Source organism: Aotus nancymaae, unplaced genomic scaffold (assembly GCF_030222135.1).
Source record: "Aotus nancymaae isolate 86718 unplaced genomic scaffold, 86718_ANA_hifiasm-v0.15.2.pri h1tg000010l, whole genome shotgun sequence".
In the NCBI taxonomy this organism is placed as follows: Eukaryota; Metazoa; Chordata; class Mammalia; order Primates; family Aotidae; genus Aotus; species Aotus nancymaae.
Window position 1 is genome coordinate 60,582,517 of NW_026988421.1, and position 27,928 is coordinate 60,610,444.

Below are 27,928 nucleotides of genomic sequence, written 5' to 3' on the forward strand. Positions count from 1 at the left end.
GCTGGGCGCAGTAGCTCACGCCTGTAATCCCAGTACTTGATGAGAAGCTGAGGCGGCTGGACCACTTGAACTTGGGAGGCAGAGTTGCAGTGAGCGGAGATCGCGCCACTACACTCTAGCCTGGGCGATAGAGTGAGACTTCATCTCAAAAAATAATAATATTAAAATAAAGGCATTTTGGGCTGAGTGCAGTAGCTCACGACTGTAATCATAGCTCTTTGAGAGGCTCAGGCCAGTGGATCACTTGAGCCCAGGGGATGGAGACCCGCCTGGGCAACGTGGCGAGACCGCGTCTTCAGAAAATAAGTAAATAAATAATAAAGGCATTTTAAATTACAGAAAGAAGATAAAAGAAAAGATGATTCTAAGGATGATGATGAAACTGAAGAAGATAATAATCAAGATGAATATGATCCTATGGAAGCAGAAGAAGCTGAGGATGAAGAAGATGGTATGATTGAAATTTACTTATTATTTCTAAGGGTTAATAATACATTTTTTTGTTTGGTGACATTGTATCGTTGAAATCTATACTTATAACATTTTTTCTTTAGAATAGAAACAGTAATATACTCTTTAGTGAGGAAGTTTTTCTAATTTTTAGGTGAGAAGATTGTTTTAAAATGTATTTATTACTGATTATCCTATGTCCCATATATAACTAATACTCAACTTGACAGAGCAAATTTCCCTCAACATGGTGATTAAGCTGTGCCATAAAAGGTAAAATAGGCCAGGCACAGTGGCTCACACCTCTAATCCTAGCACTTTGGGGAGGCCGAGTCAGGTGGATCATTTGAGGTAAGGAGTTCAAGACCAGCCTGGCCAACATGGTGAAACCCTGTCTCTATCAAAAATACAAAAATTAGCCAGGCAGTAATGGCACATGCTGTAATCCTAGCTCCTTAGGAGGCTGAGGCAGGAGAATTACTTGAGCATGGGAGGTGGAGGTTGCAGTGAGCAGAGATCATGCCATTGCACTCCAGTCTGGGCGACAGAGTGAGACCCTGTCTCAAAAAAAAAAAAAGTATAATAGTCCCTGATGTTTCATATAATATATTCTTGTTTTTTCATTGAGGCAGGGTTCTTGCTCTGTTACCCAGGTAACAGTACTGTGGCATGCTCACTGCTATCTGCAGCCTCAACCTCCCACGCTCAGTGTGATCCTCCCACTTCAGCCTCCTGCGTAGCTGGGACTACAGGTGCTTGCCACCATTCCCAGCTAATTTTTCTTTTTCTTTTTTTTTTTTTTGTTTTGAGACAGAGTCTCACTCTGTTGCCCAGGCCTAGAGTGCAGTTCAGTGGCGCGATCTCAGCTCATTGCAACCTCTGCCTCCTGGGCTCAAGTGATTCTCCTGCCTCAGCCTCCCGAGTACCTGGGATTACAAACATGCACCACCACACCCAGCTAATTTTGTATTTTTAGTAGAGATGAGGTTTCTCCTTGTTGGTCAGACTGGTCTTGAGCTCCCGACCTCAGTTGATCCACCTGATTCAGCCTCCCAAAGTGCTGGGATTACAGGTGTGAGCCACTGCGCTGGCCTAATTTTTAAATTTTTTGTTTTTTCTTTTTCTTTTTCTTTTTTTTTTTGAGACAAAGTGTCTCTCTGTCACCCAGGCTGGAGTGGAATAGTGTGATCTTGGCTCACTGCAACCTCTACCTCCAAGGTTCAAGCAATTCTCCTGCCTCAACCTCCCGAGTAGCTAGGAATAACAGGTGCATGCCACCACACCCGGCCAATTTTTGTATTTTTAGTAGAGACAGGGTTTTACCATGTTGGTCAAGCTGGTCTCGAACTTCTGACCTTGTGATCTGCCCGCTTTGGCTTCCCAAAGTGCTGGGATCACAGGCATGATCCACTGCCCTGGCCTAATTTATAAATTTTTTTCTAGACACAGGGTCTCACTTTGTTGCCCAGGCTGATCTTGAACTACTGAGTTTAAGAAATCTGCCCACGTCAGCCTCCCAAAGTGCAGGGATTATACTCGTGAGCTACATGCCTGGCCTGAATGTGTTCTTTAGAAAATTAATTTGTGGGGGCGGTATCTTATGCCTGTAATCTCAACACTTTGGAAGGTCAAGGGTGGCAGATCACTTGAGGTCAGGGGTTCGAGACCAGCCTGGCCAATGCGGCAAAACCCTATCTCTACTAAAAATGCAAAATAGTATCTGGGTGTGGTGGCATGTGCCTGTAATCCCAGCTACTGGGGAGGCTGAGGCAGGAGAATGGCTTGAACTCAGGAGGCGGAGGTCGCAGCCACCCAAGATAGTGCCATTGCACTCCAGCCTGGGCCACAGAGGGAAACTCTGTCTCAAAAAAATTAAAAAAAGAAAATTAATTTGGGCATTTCGTTTAACTTTAACACTATCATAATGCAAAAGAGTACATAAAGAGTTTAAAGACTAATAGTAATAATTACCCATACACCTTTTGCCTAAGTTTTATGAAATAGACTTTGGTACCATGCAGTGACATTTAAAATACTGTACAGTAGATGCTCTGACCATAGACATCAGCAGTGAAGTACCTATAAAGTGCTTCTGAATATCTTATCTGTTCTTTCCAGGTAGATTTGTGGCTTTTTAAAAAATTATCTTTTCCTGATGTAGAAAATTAGGAGTTTGTTTTTTGTTGTTTTACAGTTTGTATCTCTGACAATTATTTTTACTTATGGTATTTTTTGTTTGCCTCTACATTTTCTTCTATCATATCATTTTTAATATTGTTTGATGAAAATATTCAAACATCAAAGAGTTGAAAGGATAGTGCAGTGAACACCCATGTTTCCTTCAACTTTGATTCAAAAATTGATTCAAAAATAAGACAAATATAGTCTTATTTTATCTCTGTGTTCATGTTTTTATAACCCAATTTAACATATGAATTCTTCAATTTGCCTGAGAAAAAACATGCCATGAAATCACCACAATTCCATAATCACACCTAAGCAAATAAGGTCATAACAGCATCTATTAATACTGTGTAATAAATCATCTTATTTGCCTTAATATAATAACTCAGTAGCAATGACATAATATTCATATAGCAGTATTCATCTTCATAACTTGCTTTGCTTAATGAAGACTTAGCCCTTTTTACAGCCCCATTTTCTCTCTGTATGGCCGGTATTATTTATTTTATTGCTGCTTTAGTTAAATCATTAAATAGTATTCCCATTATTTTGTCAGTGTTCCAGCTGTCAGCCTTATTTTATTTTATTTTATTATTTTTTTTTTGAGACAGAGTCTCACTCTGTTGCCCAGGCTGGAGTGCAGTGGCTCAGCTCACTGCAACCTCCACCTCCCGGGTTCAAGCAATTCTTGCTGCCTCAGCCTCCCAAGTAGCTGGGATTACAGGGACTCACCACCACGCCCGGCCAATTTTTTGTATTTTTAGTAGAAACGGGGTTTTACCATGTTGGCCAGGCTGGTCTTGAACACCTGACCTCAGTCTGTTTACCCACCTTGGCCTCCCAAAGTGCTGGGATTACAAGCGTGAGTCACCACACCCCACCGGTCATTTTTTTTTTTGAGACAGTGTCTCGCTCTGTGGCCAGGCTGGAGTGCAGTGATGTGATCTCAGCTCACTACAACCTTTGCCTCCCAGGTTCAAGTGATTCTCCCACCTCAGCCTCTTGAGTAGCTGGAAGTACAGGCTTATGCCACCACACCCAGCTAATTTTTGTATTTTGTTTTGTTTTGTTTTTGTTTTTTGAGACAGAGTCTCACTCTGTCACCCAGGTTGGAGTGCAGTGGCACAATCTCGGCTCACCACAGCCTCCATCTCCCAGGTTCAAGTGATTCTCCTGCCTCAGCCTCCCAAGTAGCTGGGATTACAGGAGCCCACCAGCAGGCCTGGCTAATTTTTGTATTTTTTAGTAGAGACAGGGTTTCACCATGTTGGTCAGGCTAGTCTCAAATTCCTGACCTCAGGTGATCTGCCCACCTCGGCCTCCCAAAGTCCTGGGATTACAGGCGTGAGCAACTATGCCCGACCCAGTGTTTATTTTCTACTTTCACTCCCTTAATGGTGGTTTTATCCATTCTTCTAGCTTCAAATATTGTTTAAATACTGATAATTCTGTTTCTAATTCTTTTTTTCTTTTTTAAGAGATAGAGTCTTGATCTGTCACCCAGGCTGGAGTATAATGGTATGGTCATAGCTCACTGCAGCCTCAAACTTCTAGGCTCAAGCAGTCCTCTTCCTCAGCATCCTGAGTGGCTGGAACTACAGGTGCATGCTATTGTACCCAACTGTTTAATTTTTTGTAGAGATTGGGTCTCAGTATGTCGCCCAGGCTGTTCTTGAACTCCTTGGCTTCAAGGAAATCCTTGTGCTTTGGCCTGTCGAACTGCTGGGATTACAGGGATGCGCCCAGTCTCAAATTTTTATCTCATGTCAGACTTCTCTCTCAGTCTCCATATTGAACTGTCTACTTGACACCTCCACGTAGTTAGCTGGAATATCAGACATATTTATTGTATTAACCACTTAGTTATCCAAAATATCAGATATATTTCAAAATCAGTATGTCTGAAACTAAGCTCCTGCTAACCCCTTCACCAGAAAGAAAACATATACAAATCCTACAACCTTAGCCTTTGCCAGCCAGCTCATTTAATGGCAACTCCATCTTTCTGTTTGCTCAGGCTAAAACCCAGGACTCATTGTCGACTCCTTTCTTTCTGCCATACCCTACTTTAAATCTATGAGGAAGTCATATTGGCTCTATTTTCATAACATGTCCAGAATCAGACCACTTCTTATCAATTCCACCAATTTGACTGTAACCAAACCACATTATCTCTTGTCTAGATTATAGATTATGTTATAGACTCTTAACCTGTTTCTGTGTTTCCTCCCCTCTACACTAACGTTTCTCAATTCAATTGCCAGAATGATCTCTGCAAAATTTAGAATTCATTTCATTCTTTTATTCAAATTCTTCCAGTATATTCCCATTACTTTCAACTCAGAAAAAGCCACTGTTCAGGTGGCGCACAGTGGCTCATGACTGTAGTCTCAGCACTTTGGAAGGCTGAGGTGGGTGGATCATTTGAGGCCAGGAGTCCCAGACTAGGCTGGTCAACATGGTGAACCGTATCTCTACCAAAAAAAAAAAAAAAAATTAGCTGGGCATGGTGGTGTGCACCTGTAATCTCAGCTGCGCAAGAAGTCGAGGTGTGAGAATCACTTGAACGCACAAGGTGGAGGTTGCAGTGAGCTGAGGTTGTGCCACTGCACTCCAGGGTGACAGAGCAAGACTCTGTCTCAAAAAAGAAAAAAAGAAAGCCACTGTTAGATCCCTTGAGCTTAGGAGTTCAAGAGCAGCCTAGGCAGCATGGCAATACCCTGTCTCTACAGAAAATACAAAATTTATCTGGGCTTGGTGGCACATGCTTGTAATCCCAGCTACTCAGGAGTCTGAGCTGGTAGGATCACTTGAGCCTGGGAGGTGGAGGTTGCAGTGAGCAATGATTGCACCACTGCATTCCAGCCTGGATGACAGAGAAAGACCCTGTCTGAAAAAGAAAAGAAAAAGTCAGTGCTCATAGTGACTTACAAGACTCTACCATACATATCATGTCTCCAATTACATCTCTTTTTTTCTCTTTCTTTTTTTTTCTTGAAGACATGTTCAATCCAATTACATCTCTTAACCACTCTTCTCCTTGAGAAGAGTGGACCCATCACATAGGCTCCTATGTTGGGAGGTTTACATTGGCAATTCTTTCTGCTAGCACGGTCTTTCCTGGAGATCTGCCTTCCTTAATTTCTCGTGTATGAAGTCTGTGTTTAAGTATCACTTTCTCAGTGAAGCCTGCTCTCGTCCTACTTTCTTTATAATTGCAATCCTCTGCCCTTCCTTACTGTACATTTCTGGTTTCTACTTAATTCTCCTCTATTTCTTTTCCCATAGAATTTATCACCTATTTTATTACATACTGTTGATTTTGCTCATTGTCTGTCTCCCCCGACCCTCGCACTTGAATAAAAGGTCTTATGTAAGAAAAAGAGATTTTCTTCTGTGTTCTTTGTTAACATTATATATATTCAAAGTTCCTGGAATAGTCTAAATATCTAAATAAGCTCCAAATATATGTTGATAGGATTATAGTTCTTTTTTGTTTGTTTCCCTAGAGTTTCCAGTTGCTGCTTGCTTCTGTTTTACTGTGGTTTTTTTGTATTTCATATCTCATCATCTCATTATCCTATTAAATTTCCTGGAGACTACTTTTTTTTTTTTTTTGAGATGGAGTCTCACTCTGTCGCCCAGGCTGGAGTGCAGTGGCACGATCTCGGCCCACTGCAACCTCCACCTTCTGGGTTCAAGCAGTTTTCCTGCCTCAACCTCCTAAGTAGCTGGGATACAGGCCTATGCCCAGCTAATTTTTTTGTATTTTTACTAGAGGTGGGGTTTCACCATATTGGCCAGGCTGGTTCCGAACTCCTGACCTTGTTGTCCACCCACCTCAGCCTCCCAGAGTGCTGGGATTACAGGTGTGAGCCACTGGGCCCGGCCAAAACTACACTTTTTATGATAGAAAAGTGGAATAAAAAATGAAAATACAGAACAAGTAAATGTATTAAATGGTGTTGAATTTTGTTAATAATTAGAAGAGCAGATAACAATAAGATACTTTTTTTTTTTTTGAGACAGAGTCTCATTCTGTCGCCCTGGCACGATCTCAGCTCACTACAACCTCCACCTCCTGTGTTCAAACAGTTCTTGTGCCCTCAGCCTCCCGAGTAGCTGAGATTACAGACATGCATGCCCAGTTAATTTTTGTATTTTTAGTAGAGACAAGGGTTTCACCATGTTGGCCAGGCTGGTCTCAAACTCCTAACCTTAGGTGATCTGCCCACTTTAGCCTCCCAAAGTGCTGGGATTACTGGGGTGAGCCACTGTGCCCTGCCTAGTTTTTTCTTACCAAGTTAATGAAAATTAAATTTTTAAATGAAAGGTAACACCATTTCACAAGGGTAAAAGGAGGTATGTTTTCATCACTCTTGTTTGGGACTGTACATTGTTATACCTTTTCTGAACGGAAATTTGGAAATGTGAATTAGCCATATCCTTTAAACTATCAACATGAATGATCCTTCCTTAATTTATTATAAAACAAAAATTTGGAATCAATCTGAATAAGAATAGAGAATAATTAAATGGCACTTTGGTAATATAGTCATGCAGTTAAAATTCTGTGCACCCATTGAAGAAAAGTTGGAGAAGTTTATTGTCATGGAAAAAGATTTTTAAAGGGTTTTTGTAGACAGCATGTTCCTGTAAATAAACTTAATGTTAATAAGTGTGTATATATGGGGAAAAAATAGGACTTGATCACTACTTGTCATTTTGTGTGGTGGGATTGATTTATTTTCTGTGTTGAACAAATACTACTTGAATATTTTAAGTTATTTCAAAAATACAAGTTTTGGATGAGACAGTTTTGAAAGTGACAGCAATTTTCAGTAATCAAAAGTAAGTAAATAACTAGGTTCCAAGGACAAGTTCCCTCTCATTCTTTCTTTTTTGAGACAGAATCTCAGTCTGTTGCCCAGGCTGGGTAGTAGCATGCTGATGGCTGGAGTGCAGTAGCAAGTCCATGGCTCATTGCAGCCTCGAACTCCCGGGCTCAAGTGATCCTCCCACCTTAGTTCCCTGAGTAGCAGAGACTACAGGCACGTACCACCACACCTGGCTAATTTTTGAATTTTTTATAGAGATGGGGACTCAACTATGTTTTTGTATTTTTGTAACCTCTGCCTTGTGCATTCAAGTGATTCTCACACCCTGACTGATCTCAAACTCCTGGCCTTAAGCCATCCTCCTGCTTCCCTCCCAGAGTGGCCATTGGCCTCCCAAAATGATGGGATTATAGGCATGAGCTACCACATCCAGCCATTAGAACATTTGCTTAATTTTTTATTTAATAACACCTTTATTGAAATATAATTTACATACCATGCAATTAGGCCCTTTTTAAAGGTGTGCTTTGTTTTTTTTTGCACTGAACTTTATTGTGCTGCACAGATAGTGCCTAACGCCCAGCAAGCCTATCATCACCGCTTTTCCAACAGCATGTTCCCCTTTGTCTTTCTGTCATATTTTGGTAATTCTTACAGTATTTCCAACTTGTTCATTATTATTTCTGTTTTGGTGATCTGTGATCAGTGATCTTTGATACTACTATTTTTTTATTTATGTATTTATTTTTGAGATGGAGTCTTGTTCTGTCTCCAGGCTAGAGTGCAGTGGCACAATCTCAGCTCACTGCAACCTCCACTCCGAGGTTCAAGCAGTTCTCCTGCTTCAGCCTCCTGAGTAGCTGGGATTACAGGCGTGCCACCACGCCCAGCTAATTTTTGTATTTTTAGTAGAGATGAGGTTTCATCATGTTGGCCAGGATGGTCTCAATGTCTTGACCTCATGATCCGCCCACCTTGGCCTCCCAAAGTGCTGGGATTACAGGCGTGAGCCACTGCACCCGGTCTTGATATTACTGTTATACATGTTTTGGGGCACCTTGAGCTGTGCCCATAGAAGATGATGAGCTTAATTATAAATATTGTTTGTGTTCTGATCACTCTACCAACCTGCCATTTCCCTATCTCTGTCCCTCTTATTGGGCTTCTCTATTCCCTGAGACAGAATACTGAAATTAGGCCAGTTGTGCCAGGCATGGTGGCTCAGGCCTGGAATCCCAGCACTTTGGGAGGCCAAGGTGGGAGGATCACTTGAGGTCAAGAGTTTGAGACCAACTTGGCCAACATGGCGAAAACCCAGCTCTACTAAAAATAGAAAAAAATAGCTGGTTGTGGTGGTGCACGCTTGTAAACCCAGCTACTCAGGAGGCTGAGGGCATGAGAATCACTTGAACCAAAGAAGCGGAGGTTGCAATGAGCTGAGATCATGCCGCTGTACTCCAGCCTGGGTGACAGAGTGAGACTGTCTCAAAAAAAAAGAAAAGAAATTAGACCAGTTACAGGCGCGGTGACTCACGCCTATAATCCCAGCACTTTGGGAGGCTGAGACAGACCGATCACCTGAGGTCAGGAGTTCAAGACCAGCCTGGCCAACATGGTGAAACCCCATCTCTACTCTTAAGTACAAAAATTAGCCAGGCGTGGTGGTCGGTTCCTGTAATGTCAGCTGCTCAGGAGGCTGAGGCAGGAGAATCACTCGAACATGGGAGGCATATGTTGCAATGAGCTGAGATCATACCATTGCACTCCAGCCTGTGCAGCATTAGACTGGGCTCAGTGGCTCATGCCTGTAATACCAGCACTTTGGGAAGCTAAAGAGGTAGGATCACTTTACACCAGCACTTAGACCAGCATCAGCAACATAGTGATACCCCATCTCTACAAAAAAAGAAAATTAGCCGCCGGGTATAGTAGCATGCATTGTGGCCCCAGGTACTTTTAGAGGCTGAGGTATTAGAGGATCTGTTGAGCCCATGCTATTGAGACTGCAATGAGTCATGATTGTGCCACTGTACTCCAGCCTGGGTAACAGGGCAAGACTCTGTCTCAAAAATAATAATGGTAATAACAAAGAAACCTACAATGACCTTCGAGTGTTCACATGAACTTCAAATCAGAATAGTTAAGGTGAGTGAAGAAGGCATGTTGAAAATTGAGATAGGCCAAAAGCTAGGTTTTTTCATCAGTTAGCTATGTTGTGAATGCAAAGGAAAAGTTCTTGAAGGAAATTAAGTGCTACTCCCGCGAACATGCAAATGGTAAGAAAATAAAAAGCTTTACTGCTATAAGGAGAAAGTTTTAGGGGTCAGAATAGGTCACACCAGCCACAACATTCCTTAAGGCAAAGCCTAATTCTGAACAAGGCCCTGACTCTGTTGAATACTGTGAAGGCTAAGAGAGGTGAAGAAGCTGTGGAGAAATGTTTGAGGCTATCAGTGGTGAGTTCATGAGGTTTAAGAAAAGCAACCATCTCCATAAGGTAAAAGTACAAGGTAGATGCTGAGGTGGGAAGATTGCTTGAGCCCAGGCATTTAAGGCTGCATTGACTATGAGTGCCACTGCACTCAAGCCTGGTTAACAGAGCAAGACCCTAACTCTAGGGGGGGACAGTTAACAAAAGGCACATTGAAACAGCAAGTGCTTATGTCGAAGCTAAGATACTTGATGAAAATGGCTATGCTAAACAAATTTTCAATGGAGACAAAACAGCCATCTTCCATTAGGTGAAGATGCCATCTAAGACTTTCATAGCTAGAGAGGAGCAGTCACTGCCCAGCTTCAAAGACCAAGTTGGCTCTCTTGTTAGGGCTAATGCAGCTTGTGACTTTAAGCTGAAGCCAGTGTTTGTTTACCATTCCAAAAATCCTAAGCCCCTTAAGAATTATGCTAAACCTATTGTACTTGTGCTCTAGAAATTGAACAACAAAGTCTGGATGACAGCACAACTGCTTATAGCAGTGCTTGGCTGATTTTTCTTTTTTTTAACTCTTACCATGTAACCTAAGTTTTTACTAAATATTTTAGGCCCACTGTTGAGCTCTACTGCTCAGAAGAAGAGATTCTTTGGAAAATATTACTTCTCACTGACACCATACCTAGTCACCCAGAGCTCTGATGGAGATGTAAAAGGAGATTAATGTTTCATGGCTGCAACATCTATTCTACAGCCCTTGGATCAAAAAGTAATTTCAACTCACCAGTTTTTTTTAAGACGGGCTCACTCTGTCATGCAGACTGGAATGCAGTGGCATGATCATGGCTCAGTCCAGTCTAGCCTTGGACCTCCTGGCCTCAAGTGATCCTCCCACCTCATCCAAGTAGCTGGGATTACAGGCATACATTGCCATGCCCAGCTAATTTTTGTATTTTTAATAGAAGCAGAGTTTCACCATGTTGGCCAGGCTGGTCTCGAACTCCTGACCTCAAGTGATCCGGCACCTTGGACTCCCAAAGCACTGGGATTACAGGTATGAGCCACTGTGCCTGGCCTGAGCTTTCAAGTCCTACTTTTTATGAAATACATTTCCTTTTTAAATTTAGTTTTTTTTGATTTTTAGAGACAGGGTCTTACTGTGTTGCCCAGGTTGGTGGTAAACTCCTGGGCACAAGTGATCCTTCTGCCTCAGCCTCCCAAAGTGTTAAGATTGGGGTGTGAGCCACCATACCCAACCACGAAATGCATTTCCTAAGGCTCTTGCTACCATAGTATATATTTTGGGGAAAGTAAGTTGAAAACCTTCTGGAAAGGATTGCCCATTCTAGATGCCATTAGAAACATTTGTGATTCTTACAAGAAGGTAAAAATATCAACATTAACCGTAGTTGATGCTGGGTGTGGTGGCTCATGCCTGTTGTAATGCCAGCACTTTGGGAGGCCAAGGCAAGTGAATCACGAGGTCAGGAGATAAAGAACATCCTGGCCAACATGGTAAAACCCCATCTCTATTAAAAATACAAAAATTAGCTGGTTATGGTGGCACACACCTGTAGTCCCAGCTACTTGGGAGACTGAGGCGGGGGAATTGCTTGAACCCAGGAAGCAGAGGTTGCAGTGAGCCCAGATTGTACCACTGCACTCCAGTCTGGAGACTGCCAGACTCCCTCCCAAAAAAAAAAACCAAAAAACAGAAGTTTGGGCTGGGCATGGTTGCTCACGCCTGTAATCCCAGCACTTTGGGAGGTTGAGGCAGATGGATACCTGAAGTCAGGAATTTGAGACTAACCTGACCAACATGGTGAAACCCCGTCTCTGCTAAAAAACATAAAAATTAGCCAGGCATACTAGTGGGCTCCTGTAATCCCAGCTACTTGAAAGGCTGAGGCAGGAGAATCGCTTAAGCCTGGGAGGTGGAGGTTGTAGTGAGCCAAGATCGCAGCCATTGCGCTCCAGCCTGGGCAACAAGAGCAAAACTCCATCTCAGGAAAAACAAAAAACAGTAGTTTGGATGATATTGATTTCAATTGTTGGCCTTGTGCAGTGGCTCACACCTGTAATCCCAGCACTTTGGGAGGCCGAGGCAGGCGGATCACTTAAGGCCAGGAGTTCAAGACCAGCCTGGCCAAGATGGTGAAACCCTGTCTCTACTAAAAATGCAAAAATTAGCTGGATATGGTGGTGCATGCCTGTAGTCCCAGGTACTCGGGAGGCTGAGGCAGTTGAATTGCCTGAACCCGGGAGGCAGAGATTACAGTGAGCCAAGATCATGCCACTACACTTCAGCCTGGAGACAGAACGAGACTGTCTCAAAAAAAAAAAAAATCGATTTCAGTTCTCATGGATGACTTTGAAGGGTTCAAGAATTCAGTAGAGGGAATAACTGCAGCTGTGGTAGAAAGAGCAAGAGAACTAAAATTAGAAATGCAGCCTGAAGCTGGGTGCAGTGGCTCACGCCTGTAATCCCAACATTTTGGGAGGCCAAGGCAGACAGATCATCGGAGGTCTGGAGTTCAAGACCAGCCTGACCAACATGGAGAAACCTCATCTCTACTAAAAATTGAAAAAAATTAGCCAGGTGTAGTGGCGCATATGTGTAATCCCAGCTACTCAGGAGGCTGAGGCAGGAGAATCACTTGAATCTGGGTGGCGGGGGTTGCATTGCGATTGTGCCATAGCACTCCAGCCTGGGTAACAAGAGGGAAACTCTGTCTCAAAAAAAAAAAAAAAAAAAAATGCAGCCTGAAGATGGGATGGATCTGCTGCAATATCAGGATAAAACTAAAAGATGATTGTTTGCTTTTTATGGATGAGCAGAGGAGAAAGTGTTTTGTTTTATTTCAATACAGTTTTGCTCTTGTTACCCAGGCTGGAGTGCAATGGCGTGATCTCGGCTCACTGCAACCTCCGCCTCCTGGATTCAAGTGGTTCTCCTGCCTCAGCCTCCCAAGTAGCTGGGATTACGGGCGACTGCCATCACGCCCAGCTAATTTTTTGTATTTTTAGTAGAGACAGGGTTTTACCATGTTGGCCAGACTGGTCTTGAACTCCTGACCTCAGGTGATCCGCCCACCTTGGCCTCCCAAAGTGCTGAGATTACAAGCGTGAGCCACCACACCCAGCCATGAAAGTGTTTTTTTGAGATATATTCTACTTCTGTGAAGATACTGTAAACATTGTTGAAATAATTTAGAGTATTAGATTTAGAATATGATGTAAACTTAGTTAAAAGCAGTCTCGCTCTGTCACCCAGGCTGGAGTGCAGTGGCACAATCGCGGCTCACTGCAACCTCTGCCTCCCGGATTCAAGTAATTCTCCAGCCTCAGCCTCCCAAGTAGCTGGGACTACAGGCGCAGGCCACCACACACAGCTAATTTTTGTATTTCTAGAGACGGTTTCACCATGTTGGCCAGGCTAGTCTTGAACTCCTTACCTCAAGTGATCTACCTGCCTCAGTCTCCCAAAGTGCTGGGATTATAGGTGTGCTCCACCTTGCCCAGTGATTAACTCTAATTTTAAATTATTTTTGTAGAGATGGGGGTCTCATTATGTTGCTCAGACTGAGGCAAGATCCTTTACTAGCAAAAAGCTTACGACTTTCTGAAGGCTGGGGTGATTGTTAGTGCTTTTAGCAATAAAGTATCTTTTAATGTGTATACTCTTTTTAGGCATAATGCTATTGCACACTTAATAGACTAGAGTATAGTATGAACATAACTTTTTTGTTGAGACAAGCCAGAGTACAATAACGTGAACATGGATCACGGAAGCCTCAACATCCCAGGCTTAAGTGATTCTCTCATCTCAGCCCTCCAAGCAACTGAGACTATAGGCGTGTGCTACCATGCCTGGCTAATTTTTGTATTTTTTTGCCATGTTGCACTGGCTGGTTTCAAACTCCTGAGCTGAAGTGTTTTACCTGCCTTGACCTCTCAAAGTGCTGGGATTACAGGCATGTACCCCCATGCCTGGCTGTAAACATAACTTTTATGTGTACTGGAAAGCCAAAAAATGTGTTTGTTGACTAGCTTTATTGCAATACTTGCTTTATTGGGGTGGTCTGGAACCAGAGCCTTTAATAACTCTCAAGTTGTGCCTGTATAGAAGTCAGTGGTTTTTTAATATATTCAGAGTTGTACAACCATCACCACAATTAACTTTAGAACATTTTTATCACCCTGAAAAGAAACCCAGAACCCAAAAGAGACTCATTAGAAGTCACTTCCCATCTCTCCTGAACTTCTTCAGTCCTAGGCAACCATTAGTCTGCTTTTTGTTTCTGTAGATATTCTGGACATTTCATATAAATGGAATCACATAATAAGTGATTTATTTGTGACTGGCTTCTTTTACTGAGCTTGTTATCAAGGTTCATGTCTGTTTTAGCATATGGTTTTTCTTCATATTTTTGTTGTTGTTTAAAAGACAGGGTGTTGATCTGTCACCCAGGCTGGAGTGCAGTGGTGCAGTCATAGCTCACTACAGTCTCGAACTCCTGGGCTTAAGTTACCCTCCTGCTTTGGCCTCCTGAGTAGCTGAGATAACAGTCATGGGCCACTGTGCTCAACTTGAAAATATGTGTATTAATGACTTTTTTGCCTCTGTTATATGTATTTTTTACAGATAGGGATGAGGAAGAAATGACCAAACGAGATGACAAAAGAGATATCAACAGATACTGCAAGGAGAGGCCCTCTAAAGATAAGGTATTTATTGAGTACCATATTCTTTATAATATGGTGATGTGTAACATCATCTAAACATAACACAGTTGTGAAGTTTATTAGTCCTATACATCTATATTACCACTAAGTAAAATTTTTACCAGTTGTTTTTTGTGTTTGTGGCTGTGTCAGATAAATAGTGTGTTTGATTCCTTTCTCTCATATTCATATACCAAACTAACTCATTTTATTTAGGATGAGGCAAATATCTTATTAGATTATTGCTATTATATGCACAGTCTCCATTTCTCACTTTTCGGGGGGGTAAAAAATTTGAATACTATGCTGGGCGTGGTGGCTCACACCTGTAATTCCAGCACTTTGGGAGGCAGAGGCAGGCAGATCACCTTAGGTCAGCAGTTCGGGACCAGCCCGACCAACATGGTGAAACCCTGTCTCTACTAAAAATATAAAATTAGCCGGGCATGGTGGCGCATGCCTGTAATCCCAGTTACTCTGGAGGCTGAGGCAGGATGTGAATCATTTGAACCTGGGAGAGAGAGGTCGCAGTGAGCCGTGATCATGCCATTGCACTCTAGCCTGGCCAACAAGAACGAAACTCCGTCTCAAAAAAAGAAAAAATTGAATATATGTCTTCTACTTCTGCATTTTCCTAGGAAAAAGAAAAGACTCAAATGATCACAATTAACAGAGATCTGTTAATGGCTTTTGTTTATTTTGATCAAAGTCATTGTGGTTACCTTCTTGAAAAGGATTTGGAAGAAATACTTTATACTCTTGGACTACATCTTTCTCGGGCTCAGGTAATCTATCTTGTGAATATTTAAAATGAAAACAGTTTTAGTAACCTTTCAGAAAGTTACTTTTTCCAATGAAAAGTTAATAGAACCTCTACTGAGTTTTTGATATATTAAAGCAATATAATAGCCAGGCGTGGTGGCTCACATCTATAATCCCAGCAGTTTGAGAGGCCAAGGCAGGCAGATCACTTGAGGCCAGGAGTTCCAGTTTGGCCAACATGGCGAAATTCTGTCTCTACTAAAAATACAAAAATTAGGCGAGTGTGGTGGCATGGGTGCCTGTAATACCAGCTACTTGGGAAGCTGAGACGGAAGAATCACTTGAACCCAGGAGGCGGATGTTGCAGTGAGCCGAGATCACACCACTGCATTCCAGCCTGGGTGACTGTATGAGACTCCGTCTCAAAAATAATAATAATAAAGCAATATAACACAAGCCAATTTTAAAACACTTCCCCTCTCCCTCTCCATCTGTTTCTGTTCCTTAGGACTAAAAATATATAAAATTCTAGATCTTTTCGTAAGCAGTTCAGTTCCATTTTTATAAACAAAACATGGAATCATTTTGATTGGCTTTTTTTTTTTTTACATTCCACAGTATACTATAGACATTCTACCATGAAAATAGAGACCTGCCTCATTCTTTTTATAGCTTTTTTTTATAGCTACATAGTACCCATTATATACATGTACCATAATTGACCTACCTAGTCTCTGTTGCTGGTGGTTTTCATTTCTTGGATTTACCAACTATGCTGTAATAAACATTCCTGTGCATGTATTTTTATCAATGTTATACTTTTTAGCAATTTTTCAAAAGTAATTTGGATCTTACTCAGTTCCATGGATATCCATCATAAGTGAAAATTACAGCTAGGCATGGTGGCTCACACCTGTAATCCCAACACTTTGGGAGGCCAAGACAGGTGGATCACCTGAGGTCAGGAGTTCAAGACCAGCTTGTCCAACATGGTGAAACCCCTGTCTCTACAAAAATACAAAAATTAGCTGGGCATGATGGTGGGTGCCTGTAATCCCAGCTACTCTGGTGGCTGAGGTGGGAGAATCACTTGAATCCAGGAGGTGGAGGCTGTAGTGAGCTGAGATTGCACCACTGCCCGCCAGCCAGGGCAATAGAGCAAGACTCCATCTCAAAAAAAAAAAAAGTGAAAATTACAACACAGCTATTCTAAGAGAATAAAAAAATGTATTTTCATCTCTTTATTTTGTTTACTTGCTTGCATTACAGGTAAAGAAGCTTCTTAATAAAGTAGTGCTCCGTGAATCTTGCTTTTACCGGAAATTAACAGACACCTCGAAAGATGATGAAAACCATGAAGAGTCTGAGTCATTGCAGGAAGATATGCTAGGTCCGAGCATATTATTTTAAGATTTTACTTTTTAATAAATATCCTCGTAATTAAAGAAGAAAAATAACTTACTAAAATATGGTATATTTTATATTATAGGAAACAGATTATTACTTCCAACACCAACAGTAAAGCAAGAATCAAAGGATGTTGAACAAAATGTTGGCCTCATCGTGTACAATGGTGCAATGGTAGATGTAGGAAGCCTCTTGCAAAAATTGGAAAAGAGCGAAAAAGTAAGAGCTGAAGTAGAACAGAAGCTGCAGTTACTGGAAGAAAAAACAGGTAAGGGTCAGCATTGGATATGTTCATACTTTTAGCACCGTGCTGGGATATGTAGATACTTATGTACGTACATACACGTATGTGCTTATATACACATTTGCATATGTATAGCACATATTTTCATCAAGTTTGTAAGGAACTTTGCTTTTTAAAATTTTTTAATTTTTTATTTATTTTGAGACAGGGTCTCACTCTGTCGCCCAGGCTGGAGTGCAGTGGAGCATCTCAGCTTACTGCAGCTACTGCCTCCAGGGTCTAAGTGATTCTCCCACCTCAGCCTCCCAAGTAGCTGAGATTACACGCTTGTGCCACCAGGCCTAGTTATTTTTTTGTAGTTTTAGTAGAGGTAGGGTTTTGCTCTGTTGGCCAGGCTAGTCTTGAAGTCCTGACCTCAAGTGATCGCCTGCCTTGGTCTCCTATAGTGCTGGCATTACAGGCATGAGCCACCGCACCCTGCCAGGAACTTTACTTTTTATTTCTGGTTCATGTTATAAAATTGCTTAGCTTTATCTGAATCTTAGGTCTTCATATGCATTCTTCTCAGGTTCATTGTTACTCTGTTGCATCCTTTTAATCATCTTCTAGTTTCAGTTTTTACCAGTCTGTGTTCTCTAATGTATACAGTCATCTAAAAATAGAACACAGGTTTTGAAATAATATGAGTTAAAAATTAATTTGAATGAAACAGGCCAGGTACAGTGGCTCACGCCTGTAATACCATCACTTTTTAGAGGTCGAGGTAGGCGGATTGCCCGAGGTCAGAAGTTTGAGACCATCCTGACCAACATGGTGAAACCCTGTCTTTACTAAAAACACAAAAATTAGCTGGGTGCAGTGGCATGTGCCTATAGTCCAAGCTATGCGGGAGGCTGAGGCAGAAGAATCACTTGAACACGGGAGGCAGAGGTTGCAGTGAGCCGAGATTGTGCCACTTCACTCAAGCCTGTGCAACAGAGTTAGACTCGGTCTCAAAAATAAATAAATAAATAAATGAAATTAATATTGCAATGTGCTTTATGACTAATGAAATTGAGAAATATTGTCATTTTATGGAATTTATCAGCTTTTTATTTTCACAGCTTAAATATTTTAACTTCAAAGTTAAATTGGAAATTTTAAGGAGCTTTAAGTATTAATTTTTGGATTTTTTTAAACAGAGGAAGATGAAAAAACCATATTAAATTTGGAGAATTCCAACAAAAGCCTCTCTGGTGAACTCAGAGAAGTTAAAAAGGACCTTAGTCAGTTACAAGAAAACTTAAAGATTTCAGAAAACATGAATTTACAATTTGAAAACCAACTGAATAAGACAATCAGAAACTTATCTACAGTAATGGATGAAATCCACACTGTTCTCAAGAAGGTGAGAAATTTTGTACTTTTAACATTTTCATAGTTTTTTAAATCTAACTCTGGTGGTTTTAATGTATTTTAATGTTACTAAGCTCTTAGTGGTTATTCTGAAAGCAAAGAATGATGGCATTCTGTCCTTCCTGAGATTAGTCAAAAGTGATTCCCAGGCTGGGCACAGTGGCTCACACCTGTAATCCTAGCACTGTGGGAGGCCAAAGCGGGTGGATCACCTGAGGTCAGGAGTTCAAGACCAGCCTGGCCAACATGATAAAACCCTGTCTCTACTAAAAATACAAAAATATTAGCCAGACGTGGTGGTAGGCACCTGTAAACCTAGCTACCTGGAAGGCTGAGGCAGGAGAATCACTTGAACCCGGGAGACAGAGGTTGAAATGAGTCTAGATTGCACCATTACACTATCTAGCCTGGGCAACAGAGTGAGACCCTGTCTTAAAAAAAAAAAAAAAAGTGATTCCCAAAAGATGTTGTTTTTCTAAAAACTTAGTTGGAATGTCAGCTTGATTTAAGTGTATAAACTTGAAGAAAATTTCATTTAGATTTCTTTTCAATCCAGAGTATAACTTTGAACTAAACCATTCACTTCACTTATCTTTTTGTTGTCGTCGTTGTTTTTTGAGACAGGGTCTTGCTTTTTTGCCCAGTCTAGATTGTAGTGGTTCTGTCTTGGCTCACTACAACCTCTGCCTCCCAGACTTACGTGATCCTCCCACCTCAGCCTCCTGAGTAGCTGGGACTACAAGTGTGCTCCAGCACACCCAGCTAATTTTTATATTTTCTGTAGAGACGGGGTTTCACCATCTTGCCCAGGCTGATCTCCAACTTCTGAGCTAAGCAGCCCGCCTATCTTGGCTTCTCAGAGTGCTGAGATTACAGGCATGAGCCACCACACCTGTCCCATTTACTGCTTTTTGAGACCGCATTTATTGGTGGGCAGAATTAAGGGAAACACTTTGTCACCATTAATTTTAAGATATTAAAATTAATATATTCTTTATCACTAGAAAAAAGTATACCAAACTGAATACCATTGTACTCTTAATATCAAAGTAACATTTAAGAAAATCTAATAAAATGTATTTTTTCCTTCTCTATTGTCTTACAGGATAATGTAAAGAATGAAGACAAAGATCAAAAATCCAAGGAGAATGGTGCAAGTGTATGATAAAATCCATGTAGTAACGAGGAATGGTGTTAAATAATGTAATATATAAAAATCATGATATAAGAATGTTTGAAGGTGATGCATGTTTGATTTTAGTAGTATAAATGTCTTTTAGTTCAAATGATGTATAAAGTTTTATGAATGTGAGTTTCTGCTTTTGAAAATTGCTTGTACTTCCTAGCATTCAAATTATTAAACACTCCTTGAGTGAAATAATTTTGCATTGCAAAGTGTTTTAGGATGAACTTTGTTATAGTTTTAACTCCAATAAAGTTCATCAGTTAAATTTCTTTTATTAAAATGCCTAGAAATCTTTAATTTTATTTGTAGAATTATCATTATTCAGTTTTAAATTTTTTAGTTCATCTTTTAAAATTGCAGTCAAAATCATAAAATAGCATGATGCTTAATTTTTTACAAGTTTTTTGAAACAATTTTTTTTTTTTTTTTTTTTTTTTTTTTTACTCAATCACCAATAAATCCCCTCTTGATCAGTCTCTAAAAGCATTCATTAAAAATTCAGTTTAGGCCGGGTGCAGTGGCTCACACCTGTAATCCCAGCACTTTGGGAGGCCGAGGTGGGTGGATCACCTGAGGTCAGGAGTTCAAGACTAGCCTTGCTGTCATGGTGAAACCCCGTCTCTACTAAAAATACAAAAATTAGCTGGGCATGGTGGTGGGTGCCTGTAATCCCAGCTACTTGGGAGGCGCTGAGGCAGGAGAATCACTTGAACCCAGGAGGTGAAGATTGCAGTGAGCTGAGATCATGCAACTGCACTCCAGCCTGGGAGACAAGTCCGTCTCAAAAAAAAAAAAAAAATCCAAAACACAGTATGTCAGAAAAAAAGAAGCAATAGAGAACTAGTATTGTTGCTGTATGTGTTAGACTTTACATATTAGTTGTCCTGATGTCAATGTCACTGCTTTCAATTAATTTTTCTACTTTCCCAGAATAGCATCTTTTGAGGGTTAAAAAAAAAAAATGCAGTGTATGTCAAATGTACAGTTTAGTACCAAGCCAGTAGATATCAGTATGATGCCTTAAGTTAAGTCTTCTTTAATTAAAGATATATTTTTAAATTAACCTGTGTACTTCCTTCAGAATTTTAGTGGATACATGAGTTGACTTAACTGTAGAGTAAAAACTGTAGGAAATATGAGTGGTTCTCCACAGAGGGTGAATTTATCCCTCAGAGGACATTTGGCAGTGTCTAATGAGGTTTTTTTGGTATCACAGTTCGGTGGGTGCTGCTGGCATCTAGTTGGTAGAGGCCAAAGATGTCACTAAACATCCTTTGTTGCAGAGGACAGCCCGCCCCCTCAGCAAGGAATTATCCAGCCCAAAATGTTTCAGAACATTAGTGCCCAGTTTCAGAAACCCTGCCCTAAAGGAATATAAGGTTAAATGGCATTTTGTCTTCCAAGTTAAACTAGTGAAAACTTAATGGAACCCATAAGAGATGATTAGGTTTTTTATATTTAAATAACCCTTACTGGAATTTTTCACTATCATGTAAATATATGCTGTATTAGAGTTTTTTGTTTTTCTGAGACGGAGTCTCACTCTATTGCCCAGGCTGGAATGCAGTGGCTTGATCTCAGCTCACTGCAACCTCTGCCTCCCGGGTTCAAGTGATTCCCCTGCCTTACCTTCCTAAGTAGCTGGGATTACAGGTGTCCACCATCATGCCCAGCTAACTTTGTGTTTTTAGTAGGGATGAGATTTTGCCATGTTGGCCAGGCTGGTTTCAAACTCCTGACCTCAGGTGATCCACCCACCTCGGTCTCTCAAAGTTCTGGGATTACAGGCATGAGGCACTACACCTGGCCTAGAGTTTATTTTATTTCATTTTGTTAGAATAATGGCTAGGTGTTCCAAATAGATGAATATGAAAATGTATAAGTGCCATGTTATATGTGACTTAGGCTAAATGGAATTCACATGGCTCTTACTAAAAAATGGATTACAATACCTCAAATTCTTTTAGACCAGTTTTTGTCTTAAGTTACTGTTTCTGGTCATATGGCTTGTGACCCTCTCCAAAACCAGATTAGAGATTGATCTGTAATTATTATATAGTTATGATAAAAATATTTCCTTCATCTTTAAGGTGTGAGATGAAACAGTTGTCAAAAATGCTTTTCTTCTTTTTTTTTGAGATAGGGTCGGTCTCTCTTGCCCGGGCTGGAGTGCAGTGGTGCCATCTAGGCTCACTACAACCTTTAGGTCCCGAGTTCAAACAATTCTGGTGCCTCAGCCTCCTGAGTATCTGGGAATACAGGCATGTACCACCACAACCAGCTAAGTTTTTTGTGTTTTTAGTAGAGATGGGGTTTCACCATGTTGGCCAGGCTGGTCTTGAACTTTTAGCCTGAAGTGATCCACCCAACATGGCCTCCCAAAATGTTGGGATTACAGGCATCAGCCACTGTGCCTGGCCTGCGAAGTGCTTTTTTTCAAGGGACAAAAAAGCACTAGTCTTGAAGATAAACTTTTAACTAAAAGATAGTAATGATAGAGTTCTTTCAAAGAGTGTGTTTTTAATAAGAAACATATAAAGTACATTTGTGAGGCTTTTATTCTCCAGATAAATTTAAATCAGAATAAAATTGAGATGACAGAGAAAAAGACTGAACTTTTTGATTATATTGTTACTTAGAGGCAAATTTCTTACGAAATAACATCTTTGGAAGTAGAAATTGAGATGACTAAGGAGAAAAGCAAGTTGCATATAGAAAAATTGATTTTGATGGCGCTCGGTGGCTCATGCCTATAATCCCAGCACTTTGGGAGGCTGAGGCAGGTGGATCACGAGGTCAGGAGTTCGAGACCAGCCTGACCAACTGATGAAACCCCATCTATACTACAAAATACAAAAATTAGCCAGACGTGGTGGCACACGCCTGTAGTCCCAGCTACTCGGAAAGCTGAGGCAGGAGAATCGCTGGAACTTGGGAGGCGGAGGTTGCAGTGAGCCATGATCCTGCCACTGCACTTCAGCCTGGATGAGAGCTAGACTCTGTCTCAAAAGAAAAGAAAAATAGATTTTGGCCAGGCACGATGGCTCACACCTGTAATCCTACACTTTGGGAGGCCAAGGTGGGTGGATCATCTGAGGTCAGGAGTTCAGGACCCCATCTCTACTAAAAATACAAAAAAAATTAGCCGGGCGTGGTGGCAGGTGACTGTAATCCTAGCTACTTAAGAGGCTGAGGCAGGAGAATCGCTTGAACCCAGGAGGCAGAGATTGCAGTGAGACAAGGTCGCGCCATTGCACTCCAGCCTGGATAACAAGAGTAAAACTCTGTCTCCAAAAAAAAAAAGAGAGAATTTATATTAGAGAATATGAGGGAAGAATTGCCTTTCCTAATTTGGGTATTTATTCAAAGTAAAAAATAGTTTCTTTTTACTTCTTTGATCTGATATTGACCAGACCAAAACATTTCATCACATCATAAACTAGATCTGTGATAACATCTTAATTTTCTTACCCATTTTATGCCTACTTTTATATTTCTAATTCTTGGTTTAGTCATTGTAGTAGGCCAATGCAGGAAATATAAGAATATAGTGTTTCTGGTCAGGCATGGTGGATCACGCCCCTAATCCTAGCACTTTGGGAGGCCGAGGCAGGCAGATCATCTGAGGTTGGGAGTTTGAGACCGGCCTGACCAACATGGAAAAACCCTGTCTCTACTAAAAATATAAAAATTAGTTGTTTGTGGTAGCAGGCTCCTGTAATCCCAGCTATTCGGGAGGCTGAAGTAGGAGAATCGCTTGAACCTGGGAGGTGGAGGTTACAGTGAGCCAAGATCATGCCACTGCACTCCAGCGTGAGTGACAGAGCGAGACTCCATCTCAAAAAAAAAAAAAAAATTAAGCCTGAATCCTAGAAAATTACTCTTTTCTAAAAGTAATGCTAAAAACATTTTTTTAAAAAGCCACATTTACACTTTTTACTCAACATTTTCTGTAATATTCAATACACTTTTCAATATGTACATGATTCCTAACTGCTGCTTGTTTTTTTTTTGTTTTCTTTAGTTTTTCTTTTATTTTGCCTGTTGTGTAACTACTTGGAATTAGAAATGACTTTCATTTACTTAGGAAGCAGTCTTTATTAAGGGAGTAGAGAATTCTGCTACCTTTTTTTTTTTTTTTTTTTTGGAGTCTCTATTTCCCAGGCTGGAGTGCAGTGGTGTAATCTTGGCTCACTGCAACTTTTACCTCCTAGGTGATCCTCCCATCTTAGGCTCCCAGGTACCTGGGACTACAAGCATGGCCCACCACACCCAACTAATTTTTATATTTTTAATTGAGACAAACAATGTTTCACCATGCTGCCCAGGCTAGTCTTGGAACTCCTGAGCTCAAGCCATCTGCTTGCCTCAGCCAAAGTGCTGGAATTACAGGTGAGAGCCACTGTGCCTGGCCAACTTCTGCACTCTCTACTCTTGATTTTTTTTTTTTTTTTTTTTTTTGAGACAAAGTCTTCCTCTCTCGCCCAGGTTGGAGTGCCGTGGTACGATTTGAGCTCACTGCAGCATCTGCCGGGTTCAAGCAATTCTCCTACCTCAGCCTCCCTATTAAGTGGGACTATAGGCGTGCACTGCCATGCCCAGCTATTTTTTTTGTATTTTTAGTAGAGACGGGATTTCACCATGTTTGCCAGGATGGTCTTGATGTCCTGACCTCATGATCTGCCCGCCTCGGCCTCCCAAAGTGCTGGGATTACAGGCATGAGCCACCGCACCTGGCCATAGAGTATGTTAAACATGAATGAGTTTGCTTTAGAATATGGATGAAATTTATTACAAATGTATTAGGGAATCTATTCATGGATATCCATGGCTACCAGGCATTACAGCATTTGGTAAAATCAGGTAATACTATTTGTATATGACAAATAGTAAAGATTTCCTTTTCTGGCCAGGCACAGTGGCTCACAGCTGCAATCCCAGCACTTTGGGAGGCCAAGGTGGGCAGATCACTTGAGGTCAGGAGTTTGAGACCAGCCTGGCCAGCATGGTGAAACTCCATCTCTACTAAAAAGAAAAAAAATTAGCCGGGCATGGTGGTGCATGCCTATAGTTCCAGCTACCTAGGAGGCTAAGGCAGGAGAATGGCTTGAACATTGGAGGTGGAGGTTGGAGTGAGCCGAGGTCTTGCCATTGCACTCCGACCTGGGACATAGAGCAAGACTGTGTCTCAAAAAAAAAAAAAAAAAGATTTCTTTCTTTTTTTTTTCGGTCATGGAGATGGAGTTTTGCTCTTGTAGCCCAAGCTGGAGTGCAATGGCACGATCTCGGCTCACCACAACCTCTGCCTCCCGGGTTCAAGCAATTCTCCTGCCTCAGCCTCCCGAGTAGCTGGTATTACAGGCATGCGCCACCAGACCCAGCTATTTTTGTATTTTTAGTAGAGACGAGGTTTCACCATGTTGGCCAGGCTGGTCTCGAACTCATGACAGGTGATCCATCCACCTCGGCCTCCCAAAGTTCTGGGATTACAGGCATGAGCCACCGCACCCAGCCCACAAATTATTTTTGTTAAATGAAGCTTATTGAAACAGAATTTTTCATGATTCAGTATTAATACAGTTTACTGCCCTATTTTATATTTTTATTTTTTCTTTTTATAAAAGAAAGCTCTAAATTTGTGAGTGATTTACTCTTGTTTTATTTAATTATTATTATTTTTTCAAGATAGGATCTGGCTCTGTTACCCCGGCTGGAGTGCAGTGAGTGGCACAATCTCAGTTCACTGCAACTACCACCTCCTGGGCTCAAGTGATCCTCCCACCTCAGCCTCCTGAGTAGCTGGGATTACAGGCCTGAGCCACCATGCCTAGCTAATTTTTTTGTATTTTAGTAGAGACTGGGTTTCACCATGTTGCCCAGGCTGGTCTCAAACTCCCTGAACTCAGGTGTTTCGCTTGCCTTGGCCTCCCAAAGTGCTGGAATTACAGGCGTGAGCCACCACACCTGGCCCATGCCTGGCGAATTTTTGGTGGAGACAGGGTTCCCCCATGTTGCCCAGGCTAGTCTGGAACTTCTGAGCTCAAGCAATTTGCCTGCCTCAGCCTCCCAAAGTGCTGGGATTACAGGTGTGAGCCATTGCACCCAGCCCCTATTTTATGTTTTATTAATAGGATGGGTGGGCCAGGCACAGTGGCTGAGGTGCTACTCTGGAGCCTGAGGTGGGAGGATCGCTGGATACCTCCTTTTAAAAGTGGAGTGGAGGCTGCAGGGAGCTATCAGGGTCTTGCTGTTGCCCGGGCTAGAGTGCAGTGGCACAATCATGGTTCATGGCAGGCTTGACCTGGATCTAGCGATCCTCCCAACTCTGCCTCCCAACATGTATTGTCTAAACTGGGAACCTTTTGAGAGGAAAAAAAAGGTGCCAAGAATAATTATGTCATAACACCAGATATAACCAGGAGGCAAACTGGAACATAGGGTTACTGCCTATTTATCATTCATCTTCTAGATAATATTGACCTGGGTTTTGTGTTCACTAGTAAAAAACAGCCTCAGGCTTACACATGAATGAAGATTAAGTTCAGAATCCCAGAGTACTTTTGACATAAATTATACACTTGGTTTTTTTTTCTTGTGTGTATAGAGAGCATATTATGTCATCTAGTAAGATGGGGTACTACTTAAGTCACTGAGTCAGCTCCTTATTAATGGTGGAGTCTGAATGTGATCATTATGCCTAATCTAATGCAGGTTCTCAAATGAGTATGTATCTGAATCACCAGGTCTGGGTTAGGGCCTAAGAATTTGCATTCCTTTTTTTTTTTTTTTTGAGACAAAGTCTCATGTCTCACTCTTGTTGCCCAGGCTGGAGTGCAATGTCGCCATCTCTGCTCACTGCACCTCTGCCTTCTGTGTTCAAGGAATTCTCCTGCCTCAGCCTCTCAAGTAGCTGGGATTACAGTGGCCTGCTACCATGCTCAGCTAATTTTTGTGTTTTTAGTAGAGACTGGCTTTCACCATATTGGCCAGGCTGGTCTCGAACAGCTGACCTTAGGTGATCCTCCTGCCTTGACCTCCCAAAGTGCTGAGATTACAGATGTGAACCACTGCACCCGGCCAGAATTGCATTCCTAACAGGTTCCCACGTGCTGCTGCTGCTATTGCTGGTCTAAGGGAACACATTTGGAGAACCTCCTAACTGAGGTGTTCTCAGAGACCAGTTTTCCCTAATTAATACCTGATTTTTTTTAAGATGAGGTTTCACCATATTGGTCAGGCTGGTCTTGAACTCCCGACCTCAGATGATCCACCCGCCTTGGCCTCCAAAGTGCTTGGATTACAGGCGTGAGACACCACGCCCGGCCTAATATGTGATTTTTTAAATAGAGAAGGGTAAGTTGCCTTGGAGACACTAATTGAACTATTAGGGCTTTTTTCTTCAGGGATAGGTAATTCGACGTTGGGCTGGGCATGGTGGTTTACACCTGTAATCCCAGCACTTTGGGAGGCTGAGGCCAGCAGAATGCTTGAGTTCAGGAGTTCAAGCCCAACCTGGGCAACATGGTGACACCCCATCTTTACAAAAAATGCAAAAATTATCGAGGCGTGGTGGCACATGTGTGTAGTCCCAGCTACTCAGGAGGCTGAGGTGGCAGGATCACTTGAGCCTGGGCAACTGAGGCAGTGGTGAGCCATGATCATGCCACCACACTCCAGTCTGGGCAACAAAGTGAGACCCTGTCTCAAAAAAAAAAAATACATTGGATAAACCATAATTGACACTGAAATACTTATTGAAGGGATGAATTAATTAATTAATGCAAGTCTGAATCTGCAGCATAGTAGCTTACATTTTTTTTTTTTTTTTTTTTGAGATGGAGTTTCGCTCCTGTTGCATAAGCTGGAGTGCAATGGCACGATCTCGACTCACTGCAACCTCTGCCTCCTGGGTTCAAGCAATTCTCCTGCCTCAGCCTCCTTAGTAGTTGGGATTACAGGTGTGTGATGCCACACCCGGCTAATTTTTATATTTTTGGTAGAGACGGGGGTTTCACCATGTTAGTCAGGCTGGTCTTGAGCTCCTGACCTTGTGATCCGCCCGCCTCGGCCTGCCAAAGTGCTGGGATTATAGGCATGAGCCACCGTGCCCAGCCTCCCCACAAATCCTTCTGGGATGGTAATTTACTAGAATGAGGTACAGGGTTCCCTTGAGACGTATTGGAGTTTCAAGGGATAGGAATGAAGGAATAGAGTATGTTGGTCATTAGTGGGACTGATGACAAAGGGGATCATCTTAACTGTGCTGCCACCCTCCCTAGGGGTGACTAATAGTCCAGAGACCTGCA

The 27,928-nt window shown here is 41.7% G+C and overlaps 1 protein-coding gene across 6 annotated transcripts in view; it reads left to right on the forward strand.

Annotated features, from left to right (window-relative positions):
• The window catches only part of CCAR1 (cell division cycle and apoptosis regulator 1), a 74,452-nt gene extending 54,561 nt beyond the window's left edge, over positions 1–19,891 (forward strand). For 5 of the 6 annotated variants that reach the window (XM_021672811.2, XM_021672815.2, XM_021672813.2 and 2 more), the window contains 7 exons: positions 340–451; positions 14,549–14,631; positions 15,267–15,413; positions 16,660–16,780; positions 16,880–17,065; positions 18,223–18,428; positions 19,542–19,891. In XM_021672811.2, coding sequence (XP_021528486.1) covers positions 340–451; positions 14,549–14,631; positions 15,267–15,413; positions 16,660–16,780; positions 16,880–17,065; positions 18,223–18,428; positions 19,542–19,601 — 915 coding nt within the window. In that variant the 3' untranslated portion in view covers positions 19,602–19,891. Of the gene's footprint in view, positions 1–339; positions 452–10,514; positions 10,731–14,548; positions 14,632–15,266; positions 15,414–16,659; positions 16,781–16,879; positions 17,066–18,222; positions 18,429–19,541 lie in introns of those variants that run through there. The other variant, XM_012451424.3, reaches the window with a different exon arrangement.
• The last annotated feature ends 8,037 nt before the right edge of the window (positions 19,892–27,928 follow it).